The sequence below is a fragment of the Stenella coeruleoalba genome (assembly GCF_951394435.1).
Source record: "Stenella coeruleoalba genome assembly, chromosome: 10".
Taxonomy (NCBI): domain Eukaryota; kingdom Metazoa; phylum Chordata; class Mammalia; order Artiodactyla; family Delphinidae; genus Stenella; species Stenella coeruleoalba.
Window position 1 is genome coordinate 83,239,699 of NC_137156.1, and position 22,218 is coordinate 83,261,916.

General features: G+C 39.4%; 1 protein-coding gene across 17 annotated transcripts in view; it reads left to right on the forward strand.

The window, feature by feature from the left end:
* Positions 1–22,218, forward strand: part of TAFA1 (TAFA chemokine like family member 1) — a 955,756-nt gene that overhangs the window by 646,990 nt on the left and 286,548 nt on the right. For all 17 annotated transcript variants that reach the window (XR_013830279.1, XR_013830280.1, XR_013830281.1 and 14 more), the window contains one exon: positions 21,962–22,102. Coding sequence is in view for 11 of the 17 variants with exons in the window: in XM_079935034.1 (XP_079791160.1) it covers positions 21,962–22,102 (141 nt within the window). In the remaining 6 variants the exon portion in view is untranslated. The remainder of the gene's footprint in view (positions 1–21,961; positions 22,103–22,218) is intronic.

Below are 22,218 nucleotides of genomic sequence, written 5' to 3' on the forward strand. Positions count from 1 at the left end.
CAAGAGACCTTTACTTAGGAATAGCTGTGCCTGGCATGATGGTGGGTGCTGGGGAAACAAAAACATGAAGATATATTAGGTTGATCCGTTTTCCCAGATTTTCTATTCATTTCAAAGAGTCTTCTTTCTTCTCTCACTTAGAACATCATTTGTGAGTTCTCTGACATAGTTAAGGATTCCCTGACAGGTCATCAGTAGTGCCTACAGCTTCTGACAGTGAAACGGAAAACTTTTTTTTTTTTAGTAAAGGAACTCAAGGTTGTTTTCTGACACAGCCTTGGCGAGTTATTTATAATGTGCACTTCATTCAGCTCTAGGTTTTCATACAAAACAATGATTGTATTCCTTAAAGTAGCCAAACCCTTTCTGACTCTATCATTAAAACTAATACCTGAGATTTAAGGTAACATTTCCTCATTCCACGAAAGAAACTCATGTTATTTTATGAATGAATAAATCACAAATTAAGCATATCCTATATAATTTTAAAAGACATATTCCATATTTCAGTGTAATGTTATTTTTAGAAAGCAAGTAAAATTCCTAATGTCTTAACTCACATTACAAAAAGTGAGGGTGAAAGAAATCTTGGCTGGAAGAGATACACAAAAAAAATATTTCTTAGAAGGGATTTGGGGATTTGCCACTGAACGAATGCATTTAGAATCACTAGATATAAACCTTACCTTTATAAAAAGGTAGTATGAATTTAAGGGAAAAAAATGGTTGGAATCATTAAACTAGATACTAAACTTGCAATAATGAAGCCCAAAGGCACATTAGCAATTTTAGGAGCACATCATTACAGAAGCCTCTTTCTGAATTCACTGTCATTTGAAACCTGTCTCTCCCTTTTTTAAGGCATCGCTGCTGCTAAGCCTCTATTCCATGTATACTTATACTCTTTTCTCTAATATGTTGTACCTAACATTTATCAATATTACTTCTTCTTGCTGTATTCAGCTCATTATCCTGCCTATGATTTTGTTTTTTATCATAAATCTTACCACCAGCATCCTATTTATTTGCTCTCCCTAAGAGATCCCCATCATTTCAGGTTTAGATAGCATGCCAACTGTATCTTCATCATGCCAAGTTCTTTGGGCCTATATTCCAAAAGTGTGAACCTGACAATTCTACTAGACAAAACCATTCTTAATAAAGACATGCTCCTTTTTAAAGAGTTTATGGCCATGTGATGTTTTTTGAATATAAACTTAAGTGACCTAAGGGGACTTCTGAATGGTCTTTCTAAAGCTTAATAATTAGCCAACAATTTTATCATAATGGAATATAGATCTTCATGGGATTAGCCATCCGTACTTTCACTTTACTTGAGAAATCTGTTTTGTAGAAAATTAGGTTGTAATTTTTTGCATTTAACAACGCAAAGTGATATTTATCTGAGAAACTGGCCCCAGAGAGTTATTGCACATTGGTGGTTTAGAAAAGGGATTTTTATTGTGAAAGTTAATGAACCATGGCACAGGTCACTTTAATTGTACTCTATATGTGAACTTTTTCTGCAACGAAAATAAGAAAACTGTTTCTGCCCATGAGTCAAAGGGTACAAGTAACTTTTTAATTAAAATAAAATTGTGGATTCTGCCAACTAGTGTATTGTCCATGTTGATAAGGATAGTTCTGTATCTTTAAAGTTTATACTCGTAGGTATCCATCCTGGAAAACATGCCTGGACATTCTCTACCTTGAATCAAGGAGACCTTGTGTATAGTTCTAAGTGCTGTATTAGAAGCGATGTGCTTTGCCTTGATGTTTCAATTATTCCATCTGTGGCTAAACATAGTAGGTACTTGACAGGGCTTCTTAAGCTCACATTTTTTACCAGAGGAAAAATACATAAAAAGCTTTCATCAGGCCGGCCTCTTTGTAATTAAATTTCTTTTTCATTTTTATATCATCTTTAATAACTATCTCATTATTCTCTTATGAGTAAGGCTACATTGAATAACTTTGTACATACATCTTTGCAAACTTTTGTAAGCATATCAGTAGAAGAGACTTTTAAAATTGATATAACTGAGTCAAAGAGTATGTCCATTTAAATACTGGCAGTTACTGACCCCAAAATGTCTGTTAATAATTCCCCAGTTGTGTTTGAGAGTGTGTTTTTATGTAAAGCTCATAAACACTGGACATTAGCCTTCTTTATCCTTTTTACCAAACCTATTAGGAAAAATTATTTGTAGCTCTACTTTATGGTTCCTTGTCATAAGTGAGGGTGTGTTATTCTTCATTTATTTTTTTTTTAGAATAAAAACTCTGTTGAGATGGAGGGTCTTTTAAGTAGGAAGTCTAAAAGTCTCCAGTGTTTACTTCCTTTTAAAATAATTTTTTAATTGATACATACTATACGTTGAGAAAAGCACACACGTCACAAGTGAACAGCTCCGTGAATGTTTATTAGCAGAATTCATCCATGATGCCACAATTCACAGAAAGAAACAGAACATTACCAGCAATCCAGAAGCATCCCTAGTGACCTCTTCCAGTTATCGCTTCCTCTTTCAAGGTAACTACTTTCCTAACTTTTAATACCGTATAGTCTTGCCTTTCAAAAAAAGCTTTTATTTAAATTCACTGATATCCTATACCCTCTTTGTGTCTGGCTGCTTTACGGACTTTGTGGCATACAGGAGTAGATGCCTCATTCTCATTTCTGTAGACCATTCTACTCTATAAACATACCACAACTTCGTTCTTCCGTTGATGAACATTGAAGTTATTTCCAGTTTGGAGCAATAATGAATAAAGCTGCTATGAACGTTCTTGAACAGTTCTTGGATGGATGCATTCATAAGTCTTGCGGATACACTGTTGGGGAGGAAATATTTTTAGGTTCCTTGGCTGGTCTAATAACCAAATGGACATAAAACAGATTAACAGGAGAAAAACAAAGTTTAATTACACGTGTTCCTCCTGTATACCTGACAGAGACCCAGGAAAACTGAATAACTTGCCAAAAAGGCCAAAGCCACTACCTTCCTACCGTCTTCAGCTAAAGACAAAAGATACTGGGGTTGGGGGCAATTGGTTTTGGGAGATTACCAGGAAAAGCACAGTAAACAAGGGTGAGGTTGGTATGCAGATTGAAGTTCTTGCCTTCTCCACTGGTAGGCGTTTTTAGAGATTGAGTCAACCTGTTCTTCCTGGTAGAGCAAGGGAGACACCCCTACAAATGGAGATTTCCCTTATAAATGTGAATGTTTTTTTACAAAGAGTAACTTCTAGTGGGTTTTGCGAGTTTCTTTGTGTATGTCTCCATTTTTTAAAAATGCCAACTTAAAAGAATTCATATGCCAAAGAGGCATATTTAGGGGGGACCACTTCTGCTCCCCTATAATACCTAGAAGAGGGATAACAATTTCCCCTAGGAGTTTAATCAGTTCTATTAAAACACCACTTCGATCATGTCATTTTACTCAATGTCCTTAGAATAAACTGAGAACATTTTAACATGGATTTTAAGCATGTTACACCAAGTCATTTTTTATCCTTTCCCTTATTCTCATGTCTAACAGCACCCTCCCCTGTATTGACCTCAGCACTCTAATCTCCAGCCATACCAATCTGTTCAGGGCAAAAAAACTCTAATACTATGCCTGGAAATTCTCATTTCTCTTTTGCCCTGTTGCCTGAAAAGACCTTGCTCATCTTTCAGCTTCTTAAGACATGTAGATGCCTTCCGCCCTGACCCCACCAAATTGTACTTAGGTTCCCGTTGGGAGCTAACCAAATTCTTAGCATTTACATTACTGTATTGGATTTCTTTGTCTGTCTTTCCCGCTAAACTACAAATACGTTGGACATATTTACATTGTATCCTCCTGCCTTGCAGTGACGGCCAGCAGTAGCTGATCCTCAGAATATTTGTTGAATGAGTGAATGATCATGTAAAGGAACAGATGAAAGTTCCATACATGCCCCACTGCCCAGAACTGCTGGCTAAAATAAGGGCATATAAAAATCTGAATTCTTCTACTTGAATTTCTGGAAACGTTTACAAACAGCATGCCTCTTTCTGTACATTCACTTCTATCTTCCTTTCCACTCCAGCATGGCTTCCACACTGTGCTCTGTAGCTCCCAACCCTCTCCCCACTACAACCAGACATAACGTACCCTACACAATGTACGTGTAAAAATATTTTAGACCAAAGTGGACAGATAACTTTGCACCACTTCACTACTGTGAATGGCTATACATGGAAGACCTGGGTTGGAGTTCCAGTTCCGGTCTTTACTAACTGTGCCCTTGAGTAAGTCTTGCTGAGTCTCAGTTTTTCCATTTACAAAGTAGGTAATAACAGTAACTAAGTCTGAGGGTTCTTGGAGGATTAAAAGAACTGAAGTCTGAAAAGTTAAACCACTATGATGTACCAGTGTTAATGGCCACTAGTGCTGCCGCAGCTTCAGGAACACTCGGAGATAGTGGAAGAGTGAGGCAGATGAGGCTTTATGCAGCTAGAGGTAAAAATGCTAATTTCCCTCTGTCCGTGATCCGCTTATCCAATGCCTAAGGAAAGGCTGGAATATGAATTCACCTAGAGTAGGAGTCAGCAAACTTTTCCTGTAAAGGGTGAAGGGGAGCAGATTTTGCTACCCCAGAATACGTCTTTTTGGCCTAAGGATTATTTTGAGCTAAGGCAATCAAAACTCAGCCGATTCAGGAAAAGTTCTTTACGTCCCCATTAACTGCCTAAATGTACATTGGAGAAGGGGCCTGTATCAAAAAGAGAGCTATTACCAGATATACCTTTTTACCTAAATAACTTACCTGCCAAGCAGGGCAGCTTTTGTTTTCCAAACACCTCCTCTCATTTTCCTTTCAATAGCCTTCCTGCCCTTTGTACCTCCAGACCGTTAGCTCTTTCCTTAGCTCAGAATGTTTTGAAGCCTCAATTACCTGGCTGCCCTTTGGGTCTCACATTTCTATGCGCTCCCGTCCATATGAAATTAAATTTGCTTTTCTCCTCTTAATGTGCCTTATGTCAATTTAACTATTAGACTCGCCAGAGAATCTACAAGGAAAGAAGGGAAAACTTTCCATCTCCTTCAGAGGTGAGATGGGAATAGGTCAGGCCTTGTGAACCAAAAGGCAAAACTGAGAATATTATGTAGGTACTTAAATAACATGGTAAAGAGAAAAAAATTTCCACAAAATGTTTATTGCTGAAATTTAAAATATAATAACAATAGAGTCAAAGTGATTCTGTCTGTAATCTGCCAACACAAAGAGCAGCAGTGCCCCTCTGCATGCACTGAACTTATTCAGTTCAACCACACATGGTCTAGTAGAAGAGAGCTAGAGCCAATACAAATTAATAGCAATTTCCATAATGCTAACTCCTGTGATTTTTCTCGGGAATGCCCTGGCGTGGGCCCGGGATGGCAGTCTGGAGTCAACTGTCCTCCACTTCTTCTTAACTCTTATTGCCTCCTCCTCTGTTAGGATCTCTCCAGTCTAAAGAAGGAGTTCATGATTTCCTGAGGTAATTTTGACCTAGTGTGTTTTTTGGCTATTCCTCTACATGCTTTTAAATTTTTTTAAACATCTTTATTGGAGTATAATTGCTTTATGCTAACACATATATAAGGAATATTAAAAAAATAAAAGTTTCTGAAGAACCTAGGGGCAGGACAGGAATAAAAATGCAGATGTAGAGAATGGACTTGGGGACACGGGGAGGGGGAAGGGTAAGCTGGGACGAAGTGAGAGAGTGCATGGACTTGTATATTCTACGTGCTTTTTAAAATTAACTGCGTTTAACAAATAAGGAAACTGACTGTTTAGAGTCATTTATCAAGGATTCCACAGTTAAATTAATCCCAGTATTGAGGGTAAAACCACACTCTGAAAGGTCAGAATCTGTTCTCTTGACTGCTGTTTTATATCACTTCTCTAAGCTTCCAAAGATGACATGCTGAACAGAAGTAAAAGTGAAATTGTAAGTTTAGGAGTGGGAGATTAGAAGATGAGAAGTGATTGAGTAGGAAGGAAGACATTCTAGGCTAAGACAAAGGTCTAAGCGAATCTATGAAGGTAAAAGGAAGAAAGGCATTCCTTGTGTAAGACTCTTCTCTGAAGACCTGCCTCACACACAGGGTCTGGATATAGCATCCCTCCAAATGACTTTCATGCATTATTGAGTGCAATGGAAATTTGGTACGTGATGACTAGGCCTCCTCAATAGCTTCAGTTCCCATGTTGACCCCATTAACCTGAATATAATTTGCTGTGAAGAAGAAAACTTTAGCCTTAGGTTGAAATTTATGTACTTTTCGGGCAGCATTTCTCTAATGTCATTTCATTATGATCATTAACTTACATAGCTGTTTTTTCAGGGAACTCAAACTTCAGTAACCATACTCTGCTGTTCAGGTTATCACTCATAACATGTTTGCTGACAAACTGATAGCTAACCAAAGAAGAATGGTTAGCTTTTTTTTTTTACAGACTTCTCACTTCAAGGTCACTCATTCTTTATGTATGACTTATCTAAAGGCATAATCTGAGACTCTGAAAGATGGCGTTCTTTTACATTAGGTGGGAAAATTTCTCTCTCATTTAGTCTAAATAACTTAAAGTCTAAATTAATCTATTTCTACATGTTGCCTCTACATTGCTCAAATGACAGTTAATCAATATTTTTTGGTCATAAAAATGTTAACGTCTAATTTATATCACTTTAGAGTTGAACTAGTGTGTTCATGTCAGTCAGTATAATTAAAACATCAAAAGCAATGATGATTATGAAGTTTTACAATTTGAGTCAAACTGTACTGAGCTGTTCATATTTATTACTCTATTTATTCTTCACAATTATCTAATGAAGGTGTTCTTACAACCCCATTTTACAAAGCTCAGAGAGCTTAAGAAATGCATCTGTTTTACATGACTTACAAGCACTGGAATTGGGATTGGAAGTCATGTTTGGTAGATTACTGAGTCCAGGAGTTTTCACTGTAATATTTTGCCAATCCTTTCATGGCTCTGCTGTTTGGAATTTCTTAACAACAGAGGCTCAGCAATCCTGTTGGCCATGAGTCAATTCACATGGTTGTTTAACTATCAATTGCTAGGAATCAATATGGTGAGTTATTTGGACTTCTCCTGCAGTGGAACTCTCAGAAAATCAGTATCTAGTTGATTCTCTCTCCTAATCGCTCTCAGTAAATTTAGAGATAGTCAACAATTCTTGCAGACCCATATGTGTATTAGTGAAATAAAATTCCAGTCACTTCACAGTAAAGAATATGATAATTATTTTTATGGTAACAGTAATAGTAACAAAAATGACCATGCAGTTTGAGTGCTTATTGTATTTCAGGTACTTAACCAAATGCATTATATCCATTTTTTTAATTTAGTTCTCACAAAGATTCTATGAAGTACAATGTACAATCATAGAAGGTGTTTTGTCTTTGTACCCAGTTCCTGGCACACAGCTGCTAAAACCATTGGGCACTCTGAAGTTATGAACGTCTTTTGTATGGTAATGAGATGACCAGGGATCCCTAAATAGTTTCAGGACCAGAGCTGATGACCAGAAAGACCAAGGCACAGTTAAAGAATTGGAGAGAAGCAGGGCTGGAGGTTGAGTCAATCACCAATGGCTAGTCATTTAAATCAATCATGGCCAGGTAATAAAACCTCCCTAAAATGACAGGGTTTTGAGAGCTTCTGGGTTGTTGAACGCACTGAGGCGCTGGGAGGTGGCAGCACCTAGAGCAGGTACAGAAGCTCCATTTCCCACCCCTGACCCCATCCCGACCATACCTGTCCTATGCATCTCTTCTCTTTGGCTCTTCCTGAGTTAAATCCTTTATAATAAAACAGTAAGCATAAGTAAACTGCCTTCCTGAGTTTTGTGAGCCATTCTAGCAAGTTATTGAACCTGAGGGGTCATGAGAACTCCTGAATTTATCACCAAGTTCGGCAGAAGGACAAGAGGTTTGGGCACCCCATTTGCAACTGTTATCTGAAGTGAGGTCAGTGTTGTAGGACTGAGCCCTTCAACCCGTGGGGTCTGCACTGACTCCAGGTAGTGTCAGAATTGAACTGAATTGAATTGAATTGAACCGTTGGATACCAGTTGCTGTCAGAGACCTGGAGATGTGGCATGAAGGAAAAAAGGCACAGAATTCTGAATTGCTAAAGCCACTAAAATAAAAGGAAGATAATGTACTGACACATTTAAAGAAAGAGTGCAGAGGTAGAGCCGGCAGTGCTAGACCTAGCAGCTCAAGTGTATCATGAGGGCTGGGTCCCTCTCTATCACTTGTCTCCACTGTTCTCCATGTCAACTCAGTCTCACGCAGGATCTCTGAAGAGCTCAGCTTGCATCTTCTAGTACAACAGAAAGAAAACTTTTTTTCAGTTTTTCCACTTAGCCTGAGGTTCAGTCTGATTGGACCAAATTGGATGACAAGCCCATCTGCAGACCAATCTCTGTGGCTGTGGAAAGACTGTGCCGATTGGCCAGGTCTAGGTAACAATCCCACCCCTGGAGCTTTTGTTCACCTGCCCTGCGTGGACTAAAAATAAGCTGGGGGTTGTTACTCCCAAAGAAAACCTGACATGCTGTTTTCAGAAGAGAGAATGAAACATAGGCAAGCAGAAACAGCAGGTTTTAACTACAGAAAGTGATAGTTACAATTACCTCCATTTTACAGACAAGTAAATTAAGGGTCAGGAGGTTTAAGTGACATGTCGAAATTTTCCAGTCAGTAAGACATAAAGCCAATATTCCAGCCAAGGACTCTCAGGGTAATCTCTCCAGAAAGAAAGTCTATATAAGTGAGATTTTTAAGAGAACTTCATTGCTTCTGCTTTTTATTCCACCTCTAAGGAACCAACAACACTTGAACCCCTGTAATGTGATATTCCATTATCTTATCCTCACACCAGTAAAGAGAACAAATAATTATGTCTCAATAAAGTAAACCTGTTATGTTCTTTTCTTCCCTGAGCAATCTGATTGTTCAGGGAAGACCAAGATGTGTGTTTTCATACTTGTTTAGATATTATGAATGATCTTGATTTTTAGATGTCCTTGGTAACTGAGATCTGGTATCAAATGCAGTAGAGATTTTTACCTGAAATTACCTAACTAATCCCTAAACATTTGAGGAAAAGTGTACTAGGTGGGTATGAGTTGACGGACACATAGACTCCCCACAGAGGATCCACTGAGGAAATACCCATTTCCACATTCCTTTAGATTGTTGGCAGAGTTCATGTCTTTGCTGTTGTATGACTTCCAACCAGAGGCCACCCCCAGCTCTTAGAGTCCACCTGCAATTTCTTGCCATGTGGACATTTCCATAGACCCTCTCACAGCTCACTTCTCCAAAGCCAGCATTGAAAATAAAGTCCCTCTAATGCATGCTAACAAGACTTGATAGAGATGGAGATACAGATACAGACAGAGATACAGATAGAGATAGAGATAAAAGATAATTATGGGAGTGATAGCACATCATCCTTGCCACATATATAACCTAACCACAGAAGTGACATCCTATCACCTTTACTCTACTCTGTTCCATAGTCTATATTCTAAAAGTACCACCCTCACTAAGGGGAGGGGATTAGACAGAGCATGAAGAGGGGGTGCTCTAGAGTCTGTCACAGGTCCCATCTTTAGCTATTTGCTCACCCTGTTCTCTGAACCTAAAGTGTCCATCTCCTATCACCACAAGAACAAATCATCCTTGAAGGACCAAAGTCCTGAATCAAATTCTTTTACTCCAACAAGTCTTTCTGAATCCATTAGGATAAAGGTAGTATCTTCTAATTCTTCGTAAACTCCAATAATGGAGAGAGTCTACACTCTCATGACATTTATCACTTTCTACTTTGAATCATTCATTTTTATTTTCTCTGTCTTAACTTTCTGACTAGATCTTTGAAGCCAAGGATACTTCCTTCCTTTCATTTACTCATACATTTTAAAAATATTTATCAAAATCGTAACATGTACCAATATATCAGGACTACATTTGGTTGCAGGCAATAGACATCTCAACTAGGTTAAGCAAATTAGCAGGCATTTATTTTTTCTCATGCAATAGAAATTCTGGAGGTTCATTTGGCGACTTTGGCTCAGTTACCCAACACTCTCAAAGTTAAAATCTCTGTGATTTTAACTTTGACCTTCCTTTCTCTCACCGGCACAAAATGGCTGCTGTAGTTCCAGGCTTCAAGCCTGCATTTCGGACAGGAAGAAGCAAAAAATGGTATAGGAAGGGGCAAGTGTTACGTAAGGAAAGCAAAGTCTTTCTAGATAACCTCAGCAGATTTTCATTTATAGTTATTTTCCTTTCATTGACAAGAACTTTGCCATGTGTCCATCATAGCTATAAGAGGAATAGAAAAATATTTTTGAATGTGTGGCTGTATAGCCACTCTGATCAAAATTGTTTATCTAGCTCTTTGAAAAAGAAGAGAATAAGTACTGAGTGTGCAACATTGTTTTCCCCAGTTAGTTCTTGTGCAGGGTACTCAGGATAACGTGATCATTGACAACAGATATGGTCCCTGCCTCACAGGGCTTTTTACTTATTACAGGAAGTAGACAATGATAAAAAGTATTTAACAAACACATGTAAACTTCCAGTTGTGGATGTGCTGAAGTGGAAAAGGTCACAGTGCTCTGAGAGGCTGGAATGGGAGGGAGGAGATGTGAATGACCGAATAAGGGAAGTTACAGAATGTTTCCCTCAGGAGGTGGCATTTAGATAGGGTGATATCTGGTTTAATTTTGGTACCTACTGTAGGGTCCTCCATATAATAAAATTTATAGAAAAGAAGAAAAGATAATTGCAGAAAATCTTCTTAATGCCTTTAGTATAACTGTACTTCGTGACTCTTTATTGCAAGTAGTAGAAAAAATAATTCAAACTCAATTTTTAAAATAAGGTGTTTTTTGGCTAAAGTTCAGCCACCAGCTTCAGGCATAGCTATATCAAGTAGCACTAACAATCACAGCAGGAAGCACTCTGCTTTTCCACTTAGCTTCCTTCTTTGTTGATTCCATTCATTTGCACACTTTTCTGTCATAGTACTAAGATAGTGGCAAGCTCCAGATTTATATCTTTTCATCAGAAACACTTGTAGGAAAAAAAACTATATTTTCCCAAGAATAAATGTTTTACTATTAGATCTCACTGTGTACAGCTTGAGCTAGGTACCAGCCCTTGTAGCACTCGCTTGGTCCCTAGAGAGTGCATAATCCACTAAGCTAGTCTTGAGTCTTGTGCCCTCTTCTGGATCAGGAGTAGAACCGACGACTTCAAAACCCCATGAGCTGAGAATGGGGAACAAGGCCATTGGCTCCATAAGGAAAACAAGGAAGCAGTCACCAGTAGAAGTGGGAGTGTTTGCTGGGCAGGTAAAAAGAATAGAGAACTACTACAAAGTAGAATTGACTAATGGCATTAATGACTCCCACAGTTAGTAATAATGATAACAATACTAAGAACAAACACTTATTTTGTAAGTGTTTTTTATTATACTCACCCATACAAACTCATTCTCTTCCCAGCATGCTGAGAATTTATCCAGCCTGATTTACCCAAATCAGAAGGCAAAACTGGCTGTATGTTTTGAAATTAGTGAATATGAGATTCCCAGAGAGCAGAGTTTTAGTAGGACTAATACCCTTCCCTCAGCCCCCAAGTCCACACTGAATGCCCCAGTGCTCAGGTACTCATGCAAACATTCCTTCCTTAGTGCTGACCTGATCCAGCAGGTCCATTAAGTGAAGCTCATTTCAAGCGCAGATGGTCCCAAGTAGCTTAACGTCTGCCTGGTGGCCAGGCTAAGTGATTTCGGATGGCCTTAGACTTCTGATCACATCCATGCAGCCAGGAAGCAAATGAAACCTTGTTTATCATCTTGATAAACAGTCCTTTCCAATGCCTCCAGACGCTTTATGTAACGTGGCAGAGTCAAATACTATTAAATTGTCATCACTGTCAAAAAGAGAAGTAATAAGTTTTTCTACCTGAGTCATAGTTAATGACTTCTACAATGTGTAACACAAATCAGTTTCTGTTTGCCTTCTTTCCCCTAAATGTGTGTTTTCTGATCTCTGTGGCTGTGGAAGAGAGGCACTATCTCATGATATAAAGAAATATATACTTTCATGATTACCTCTCAGCTAAACCAATAAAACACCCAGATGACAAGGGCCAGATACTTGGCTTGGATGGCGCATTTGCACAGAGGAGGAAGCTGAGCTGCTGTATCTCATTCCAGTTCTTCATGGAAGGCGTCGATTTGAAAGACTATACTTCCCTTCCCGGGTAAAAACCTTGGATTGGTTCCATCCTAGTTATTGTTAAACATATTTACGGAACCTATTTAAGCACTCCCGAGGGGGTAATATACCTCTTTTATTCTCATCACCTTAAAGAATAATATATTAGTCAGATTAGGCTGTGTTAAGCTTCAATAACAAACCGGCCCCAACTCTCATTGGCTTAAAACAATGAAGGTTTATTTCTTGATCAAGCAACATGCCCACTGCGGTTCATCAGAAGGGTTGTGTTTGAAGGAGTTACCCAGGAACTAGAACTGGGGGAGCAGCCAATGACCAAAATAGGGGTGGACACACTATGGTCCCTAGGCCAAATCTGGCTCGCCATTTGTGTTTTATAGCTCATGAGCTAAGAATGATCTTTACGTTTTTCAAAGGCTGGGAAAAAAATCAAAAGGAGAATATTTGTGACACCTAAAAATTAACATGAAATTCAAGTTTCGGTTTCCGTACATAATATTTCATTGGCGCACACTCACACTTCTGTTTATGTATTGTTTGTAGTTGCTTTCATATTCCAACAGCAGAGTTTGGTAGTTGCCACAGAGATCAGATGACCAACAAAACAAAAATATTTTCTGCCTGGACCTTTATAGAAAAAGTTTGCTGATCCCTGATCTAAATTACTTCTGGTTACCACACCAGCAGGAAGAGAACCCTGGAGAATCTTCCATAAGGAATTAAAAGCTTGGTGTGTAAGTCACACATCACTTCCTTTAACGCAGAAATAGTCATATGGACCCACCTCCCACAGGGGAACTAGGAACTACCGGAAGCCCAGAGGAAGAGAGCCAGAGATAGGCATTGGGAAGCCCTACTGGCCACAACAGCTAAAATTAATGATAGCAAGACTCTTGATAGCAAACACTTGCCTTGTTCTTAAACTTCAGGCACTGTTCTAAGTGCACTGCAAGTGTTTACTCACCGATCCTCACAGCAACCTAATCATGAAAGTATTATTTTCCCCATTTTACAGATGAGGAAGCTAAGAATAGAAAGCTTAAATGGTTTTTTCCTGAGATAATACAGCTCACAAAGGGTGCAGGCAGCATTTAAATCCAGTCAATTAAATATGGCTCCAAAATCCAGTCTCAAATGCTATGCTCTTAACCATCCTACCACACATGGATCCTCTAGGACTTAGAAAAGTCCCAGCCATTGATATCGTAGAGACCCCTGCCTTACAAAACCCTTAATTATAGAATTCAATAGGCACAAGCAAAATGCTAATTTTAGTGTTTGTATAACAGATTTCCATAACACTTGATGACTCACTTAGGAGTTTGAGAGTAATTAGACCATAGACAGAAGTAAAAGCTAGTATCTATGGATTTTCATGTGGTTCTCCTGTGGGTACCAAAGTAAGGACTTAGAATTTAAGATCAGTTTAAGACTCAGCAAGAGGACTCACCAGGGATCATCAGAACCTAAAGTGAAAATGTTTCTTTCTGGGGATAGTATTTCACAGTCATTTCTCCCTCGATTATCTCAGATTTTATCTTGATCTTCTTGTCTTTGCTTCTAAGCCAACTCAGGAATGTTGTTCCATAGCATGTATTTTTGTTTAGCTGGAGGAAAAGATGTCATGAAACAGTTATGGTTTAGAGGTGATGGATTTGAGTCACCACATTGCCTGCTGTCCATTCACGTTTCAATAATGGAGATGGTGTATCATCACCACCCGTGTTCCTTTTAACATCCATTACACTTACCCATGCAGGATAATAGAACAATTTCATTTTAAGAGAATTTTTTGAAGTTTGTAATTATTATTGGGCTTCCTTTTCAGAGTGTATTACTGCTTGTATGCCATTAAATAAATATCAGGAAGAAAAATGAATAAAGACATAAGAGTAGCTGAGGCAGGGATGCAAAGGAGAAAGCACGTTCGACCACCCATCATTGCACAGACAGTTCAGACATCTGACGGGGGGTCTTGGAGCTTGACAAGTAAATGCCTTCATTTTCCAGCCTTTCAGAATTCTGTCCGTCCATCAAAACTCATGTCAGACGTAACTGTCTCCAGTATTGTCTTTGAAACTGGGTTTCATTTTTTAGGTTAACAATAAGAAGAATGTCAGCTCTTATTTAGAGCGGACCTACTGTGTCCTGCCCAGTGTATTAATTACTGTTGATACACAGTCTCTAATCCTCAGAACATTCCTTAAGTTTGGCATCTTACTTACAAGGGACCAGGGCTTAGGGGTTACATCTTGCTCCAAGTCACCCAGCTAGTAGCTCAAATGATGTTGATTATTTCAGATAACATTTATATATTCATATAATCAACCTTTCATGTCAGTATTTCAGGTAATTTAAAAGAAATTAATATACGTAGAGGTGTGGCTTCTGTAAAACAGGGTTGCCTGTTTCTATTCAAGAAACTGTTTGCATATTGCTCTCAGCCCTGAAGGCTAGCAATAGAAAAGGAAAACCTGATAAACTCTCACCCAGCTGGATGAGTGATGTCGGTGTAAGGATAGAGTTGGGAGAAATCCTAGCAGGATTTAGATTGCGAATGTTGCACCTCAGAGGGGAAGAGTGGACATAGCTATCTTTCTAAGCCGTGTTTCATTCCAACTCTTTCCCTAATCACCGTAATAGAATTTGATTAATTTATTTGAGATCATAACCCAGGGAAGCTGAAGGGCACTGATACTGTGATTTAGTTACCAGAAACTTACATCAACATCCAGGGTGAATGTCCCACCCAGCCTTTCAGTGGCTTTCCCTACTGGGCAATAAGCTGTTTCAGTGATTGCATTAATTTGCATTGGATCGACAGCAGATCCAGATCAGGCAAACAAATTCGGGGGCAAAAAATACACAGGCGGAGATGTTACATTTTCAGCCTTATTTTAACACAGATTCTCCAGCAGATCTGAGAATAGCACAATGCCAGTCTGATGCCCAAACCATTACTTGGGTTCCCCTCCCTAATGCCATCCAAGGCATCCTGCCTGGAAACAAGTAAAAGTTCTGTAGTATATAAAGATCAGTAAAGATTCAAGAATGTTCTTCTTGTAACCTCATTGGTATATCTTCGAGTAAAATATATTTCCATGTTGTTAGAGCAGTTATTAAAAATGATTTCTACAGTAGGAGTTCGAACATATCCAATGTTTGAGCCATTTTCTTCTTTAAAAACTATAAAGGGGAAATCTGGGGGATGCTTGTTGAGTCTACTGTATTATACAGTACCTTTAGCAATCTTATCTCAAGGGACTGGTGAGGTCTAAATGTTGTTCCCCCACCACTGGCCTTGGGGTAAGAGTAAGGAGATGGGTGTGGGGAATGGTCCATGTTGGTCAAAAGAGGGAAAAAATTTCGAAGAGTCCAATATGTTTCCACGAGTAATTCTGATCTAGTCAAAGATAATGATCCCAATAGTATTACTAACAGCAGAATATAGTTTAGTGCCTACTTTGAGGCAAGTATTATTATAATCAGTTTGTCTATACTTATTCATTTCTCATACCCATTTAGTCCTCAAAACAACCCTAATAAGTTAATGCTATTATTATCCACATTTTACAGAGGAGAACCTTGAGACATAGAATGGAGAAAAACAGGAAGCTGATTTAGGACTTGCACTTTGGGGCCCTGATTCTACAATATTTTATTGTATTCATTATGCTATACTGCCTAAAACATGGTTGTCTACCCCAGTAGTTGTTTCTTTTTCCTATATTTGTCTATCCTGAATATACGCCAGAACCCTAGGACAGAGGAGATGGTAATTTGTTTAATCTCAAACATAAAAAAATCAAGTGGCCATCTTGCCCTCCTCGACCAAGACATGCTTAAAGATCCATCCGTGTCTCTCTTGTCAGTGATTTACAAAGACACCTGGAGCTTCCTTCCAGTCCGGTGGGTCAATAAAGCATTTTTAACACAGTCCTAAATATCCATTTCTGACATCCGCTGCAATAGATTCCAAGAGAGCTACTTATAAGGCCTTGATCAAGAAGTCCTACAAAAGTGAATCTCAACAAACCTGTGCTTTTCCTTACACTTAACAGCTTTTAAAGAAAGGAACCATTTGCAATAAAGTGAAAAGGCAAGGATCCGGATTATCATGTCAATCTTAACATTCCTTAATCACATTTTATTCATGTCCTCTAAAAGTCCGCTTCGACGATAAGCAGATATATCCTGGCTTAGCTATGAATGAGGACAGAAGTTTCCTTATGGTTACTCTAAATTGCTCTTTCATTTTCCAGTCATTTCACTTAGAATGAAAAGCTTTTCCTTTGTACAGTCTGGCTCTCCCCCAAATGAGAGTTCCAAGCTGATTTTTCTGGAAGGTGTATTTGAAGGTCCGTCACTTCTTTGCAAAAGCTACATTTATCATTCAAGTTTATTTTCTGAAAAGACCACGTAATGGATACTCAGGAAAGGTTCTCCAAAGAGGATTAATTTATAATCAGTCTTTCTTCTCTTCTTTTTCTTCTCTTAGTTTCTCCTTTCTTCCTCTTTCATCCTCCCATCTCACTCCTTCCCTTCCTTCTTCCGTCCTCTGCTTCTTCCCTTTATTCCTTCTATCCCTCATTCAGTCATTTAATTATTCAGTAATTTAGCGAATGTGTGAATGTCAACTATTACTCCAGGCACTAGGGATAAAGAAGTAAACAAGATGTGGTCCCTGCCATCACAAGAGTGTCTAGCCCAACAAGATGGACAGGTAGTAAACCAATCATTCCAATTAGGAGACGCGCTATAAAAGAAAAGTCTGGCTTACTTAAGTGAGCATACAGTCGGGGACAAAAGCTAGTCTTTGGGGAAGAGGTTCATTCAACAAATATCTATAGGCCAGACATGGGCCCAGTAACAGAGTAATGAAACAGAAAACTTGCTGTTCTTGTACAGATAAGAAAAGTGAAATATTCTTTAAAAATGCCAAAATAATGCATTGTGAATATTATTATGGGATAATTATGTGAGATTGTAGGATCATATAGCAGGGAAATCTAACTTACAATCTGATTCAAGGAGACCACCTAAAGAAGAGTTGAATAGTGAATACAGGGACCCCCCTCCCCCCAAAATACAGAGTTTAGACTTAAGTTTAAAAAAAAAAAGATAATTCTCTTCCATTTCAACTTAACAGTCTCACCCAGCGTCTTCTTTCCCAGCAAACTTGGTGTTGTGATAATTTCCAAATACTTGGCTATGCTTGGTCATGGACATGAAAACATCAATACCAAAACATACTACTGGACGTCAAATTCCCTGGCAGATGAAAAGGATTAGACCTTAGCAATCTCCCACAAGTGCCCATTTTTAAATGGTTGACCCAGTTTATAGCTCAGAGCAATCAGGTAGGTTGGTATAAGCTATTTCTATGAGATGTCCATTTTGGGGGGCAAACTGTTTTAGGACGCCAACCTTCAAGTTTTTAGCCATCTGCCTGACAGTCATTCCTAATCTCATCCTCCCTTTCCATCATGACATGTAATTGTCATCTGTGGGAACTCTTTTTTAAAAGAAATATTATCCTTAGCAATTCATCTTCTTGTGTTTCCTCACTTGTACAGGGCAAGACAGTGATGCATTGAATTGGGAAGGAGGGGTCATTGCTGGGAGCATATTGGGCTTGGCATTTTTTTTAACTTCTCCAGCTGTTGCTGCTGCGAGAAATAATCTTGAAATGCTGTCTTTTTTTGGGGGGGGGGGTAGTAGAAACTTTCTCTTCCTGTTAAAAACCGGTTTTGATAATGTACTCAGAGTGCTGACAAATCCAAAAGAAAGAGCAGACAGGGGAAGTGGAGAGCTGCCCGGGGGAGCTTCCCTGCGGGGGACTCTCCCATTGCCACCTGGGGAACATGGGCAAGGGGAACGGGAAGCAATGCCACTGTTCTAAAAATTTGCGTGGAGGGAGAACTGTGAAATTGATGTGCATCTAACGCATGTAACTTTTTCAGATTGGCCTGCATTAGTCATATAATTACTGTATTTACCTCCTAATCTGGAAGAACAATGCGACCCCTTACAACGCTAGATTTAGGGTAGAAGGCTAATTGCTTATATTTCATCTTAGGTGTGTTTTTTATAGACAAAGTGGTGATACAAGCAACAACCTGCTAAGTCTGAATTCCACACTGGCTTACGTTTGTGACACATTCTCTGCCATTAGCTAGTAGGTTACTTCACCTGTCTTCTTTGCTGGATCTACAGATGCTGAGGGAAATCCAGAAAAGAAGCGAGTTTCCAGAAATCCATAAGCAAGAAAGGAAAGCTCAATATTCTGGGCACTTAAATGACTTTCCTTTGAGAGGCCACAGATCATCTTGAAATCATTTTGACTTGGACTGAGATAAAATTTAGAATGGACTGGCATTGGCGCCAAAGACTGAAAGACACTTACATGACAAATATTATCATTATGATTCTGCAATAACCTTGGCACTTAGTTTTGAAAGGACAGTTCACTAGGTAATTCTTAAAATGCAGATAAAATCGATTTAAAAGAACAATTTTCTAGTTCCCAGAAAGGGTTATGACAAACCTAACCCTTTCCTTTCATGGGGGCCAAAGCTGGGAAAATTTTGATTTCCAGTCTCCTTTCTGAAGCAGCCAACTGATGAGGCCAATAGGTAAATAAGACTGTATAGTCAGTTGCAGAGGGTCTTGAAAAGTTTTATCCCTGTGGTTATTATAGAAGTCCAGAACTGTATTTCTTTTCACAGAATTTGATCAGCCTCTCACTATGTCCTGGGTGGACCAAAGTAAATGTGGGCTTCTGATATAGCCAAGAAATAAAAAAACACATAGAAATTGGAAAGGGGGAGTATATCTTACCAGCTTGCTATACACTACCGTAGCAAAGACATCTAAGCTTCTCGAAAAACTGTAAGTTCCATGTTAAATGACTGTGCAATAATCCATGACAGATTTGTAATTCATTTTTCATCTGGTTCAATCATCCATCTATCCAATAAATACGTGTCATTTGATATTAGCTTCAGAGCTGATCAGCAGCGAAGTACAGTTGTTTTCACTTTTTCCTTAGCAGAGGAACTCCTTTGCAGGATTATGCTGAATGTTAAAATAAACATTTAAATAAAACATTGAAGTACTATGGTGAATATTAAAAATAAAGTATCTAGAGTTGCTTTCTCCTTTCCTCCAGTGATATAACTGAGCCCCTCAGATAATCTATGAAGCCCCACTAGGCATAACTTGAAGACTTCTGATCAAAGGACTGCAGATGTGAGCCTTTTCCTGTCAAAGATCTAATTTTCTTTTTGTCATTACAAGTCAGTGGGCTAGGCTTTCGTAGTTAGAATAGATTGAAAGGTTAAATTTCTCTGATTGACTAGGGGTAGGTCAGTCACAAGTGTAAACCTTGGGAATCAGGAGATTTGGGTATGACAGGGCCATTCAGACTTTCTAAATGGCAAGGTCCTGTGGTCCTCTGAGACCTGGTTCTGGGCTCCGCATTGGTGTATCTGAGCAGCAGGTGTAATTGGAGCCATAGTTCAACTTGTCAAGACCAGATGAGCTTGTTATTTAGAGCAACACCTCTGGCTTCCAGGGTGCAAATCCATAATCCGTGAGCCTGAGGAGGATGTGGTCTGGGGTCATTGACTTTATTTACAAGGTTTTAATGAAAATGGAGCACTTGTCAATTCCTAGTCCCTTTGCAGAGGAATGGCAGTATGGGTGCCAGGGTGGGACTGGGGAAAGAACATACATATGGGGTCAGAGGATCTGAATTCTGGTCCGGATGCTGCCAGGTACTTGCTAAGTGAAACGTGAGCAAATGTTTAAGCTGCTCTGGATCTCAGTTGCCTCCTCTGTAAAAGGTAATCATAAGCTCATTGGGCTTTCGGGAGCATATAGTAAATTGAAGGTTTATACGGTATCTACCATGATGTCAGTTACACAGTAAAGAGTCAATAAATGGTTAACTCCTGTAATACTTTTATTGTCACCATTAGTTTTATGGCTAGGTCATTTGGCTGCTTTAAGTCTGCATCCTCACTAAAATATACAGGTAACAATCGTCCTATTTCTATCTTTGAACAACTTTGCAATTTAAATGAAATATGTACTAAAGGCACTTTTGAAATTCTCATAATGATACGATGTTTAATGGAAGACAATACAAACACCTGTCCTTGAGGGAATTACATTCCAGTGGGGAACACACAATAAGTACAATAAATAAATAAGTTATATGCTGTATTTGAAAGTTACAGGTACCCTGGCAGTGGGGTGTGGGACGGGGGATGGTGCAAAGTGAGGTCATGCGTGCTGGCTAAGGGAATTATGACTTCAATAAGGTGGTCAAATGTGCCGCCGATAAAATAACATTTGGGAAAGATACGGAAGAGGTGAGAATAAGCCAGAGATCCACTAGAAGACTGTCCTAGGTGATACCTAGTTCAGCTTGTCGAGACTGTTCTTCAGAGAAACCCTCAAAAGGGATCACGCCTGCCATGTTCAGCCAGTAGCCTGCAAGGAGACCAGTGCCCCAGGATAGGACGGTGTTGGGTTTAAATTCTTCCCTCCCTCCTGTCTTCCCTCCCTCTGCTCCTTTTTTACAATGTTTCCTAAGTGCTCACCATGTACAGGCTGGATACACGTCCCTTCCAGTAATTTGTGGACAGTGGTTGCTTCATAAATGCTTGAGGAATTACTGCCAACTGAATCCTAAATGCCAAGGATCCTAAATGGTATGGGTCCATTCTTGTCAAATGAAAACCATCCTTCCTGAATGCAAAACTTGATGTTAGGAAAGTTGATTCCTGGTTTCTGATAACTTGGAGTATCTTTTGTGTCCCTGGAGAACTGGTTTAGCTGGTGTCCTGCGGTCTGGAAAGATCCAGCTGAATCTCAGTGACATTTGACACACCCGGGAGAGCACCCGTTAAGAACCTAGCAGACAGTGGCACACCCTAAGTTGCCACTAAATTCTGACGAATGCATGGCTGACCTGTAACGATGAAGTGAAGCCGTTTGCCTTGGTCTGTAATTTGAGATTCCATCTAAAGCACAAGATGATGTTCTCCAGTGACTCTTTCTATCCCTCTTGGGTGAGATCTGGACTGGGGAAATGACTGCACAACTAGATTTTCTATTCATCCCGCTTGAAAGGAGCAGGTGCTGGGGAGGAGAGCTCATTTCTGGGCAGTTTTCTTGCCACTGCAGGTTCTGTATCACTGGAGTGTCTGTCGCTTATCATTAGTAGGAGTACAGAGAATTCTAAATGCAAAGATAACACAGGGGTGAGCTCCCCAAATGTAATGCATTTAAATGTGGTAACATCTTCATTTTGTGTTAGCTCCAGGCATTCACTACTCCGCTGCCTCTCCGTACGTACAGCCAGGAAGTGTTGCCTCTTGAGGGCTCTTCATTGGTGCTCTTTGTTGCATTTAAAGAGTACTGCTGTGATGCTTGTCTTCTCCAAGATGAGACATCCCTTGTACATAATCTTGTATGCATGTATATGTACATGTTATGGGAGAGAATCCCACAGTAACTGAACCTCATAGAAACTCTTCCTTTTATTTCTCTCGCTTTCCCCAACCCCTTCGCACATACCCTCACATGCCTGAATGCCCACTGAATTATTTCTAATCAGCGTCCTGATTCTTCCTCTCTTGCCAGAAGGAGGGACATGTGAAGTGATCGCTGCGCACAGATGTTGTAATAAGAACCGCATTGAGGAGCGATCGCAAACAGTCAAGTGTTCCTGTCTACCTGGGAAAGTGGCTGGAACGACAAGAAACCGACCTTCCTGTGTCGATGGTAAGTAGCTGGCTTTACACCTCTCTCTAGGAGCTCATCTGCGTCGTTACTGTGCATAATATATATGTTTTGTTTCATCTAAATATGGTTCAGGATAATGAAGAAGGTGCATCCAA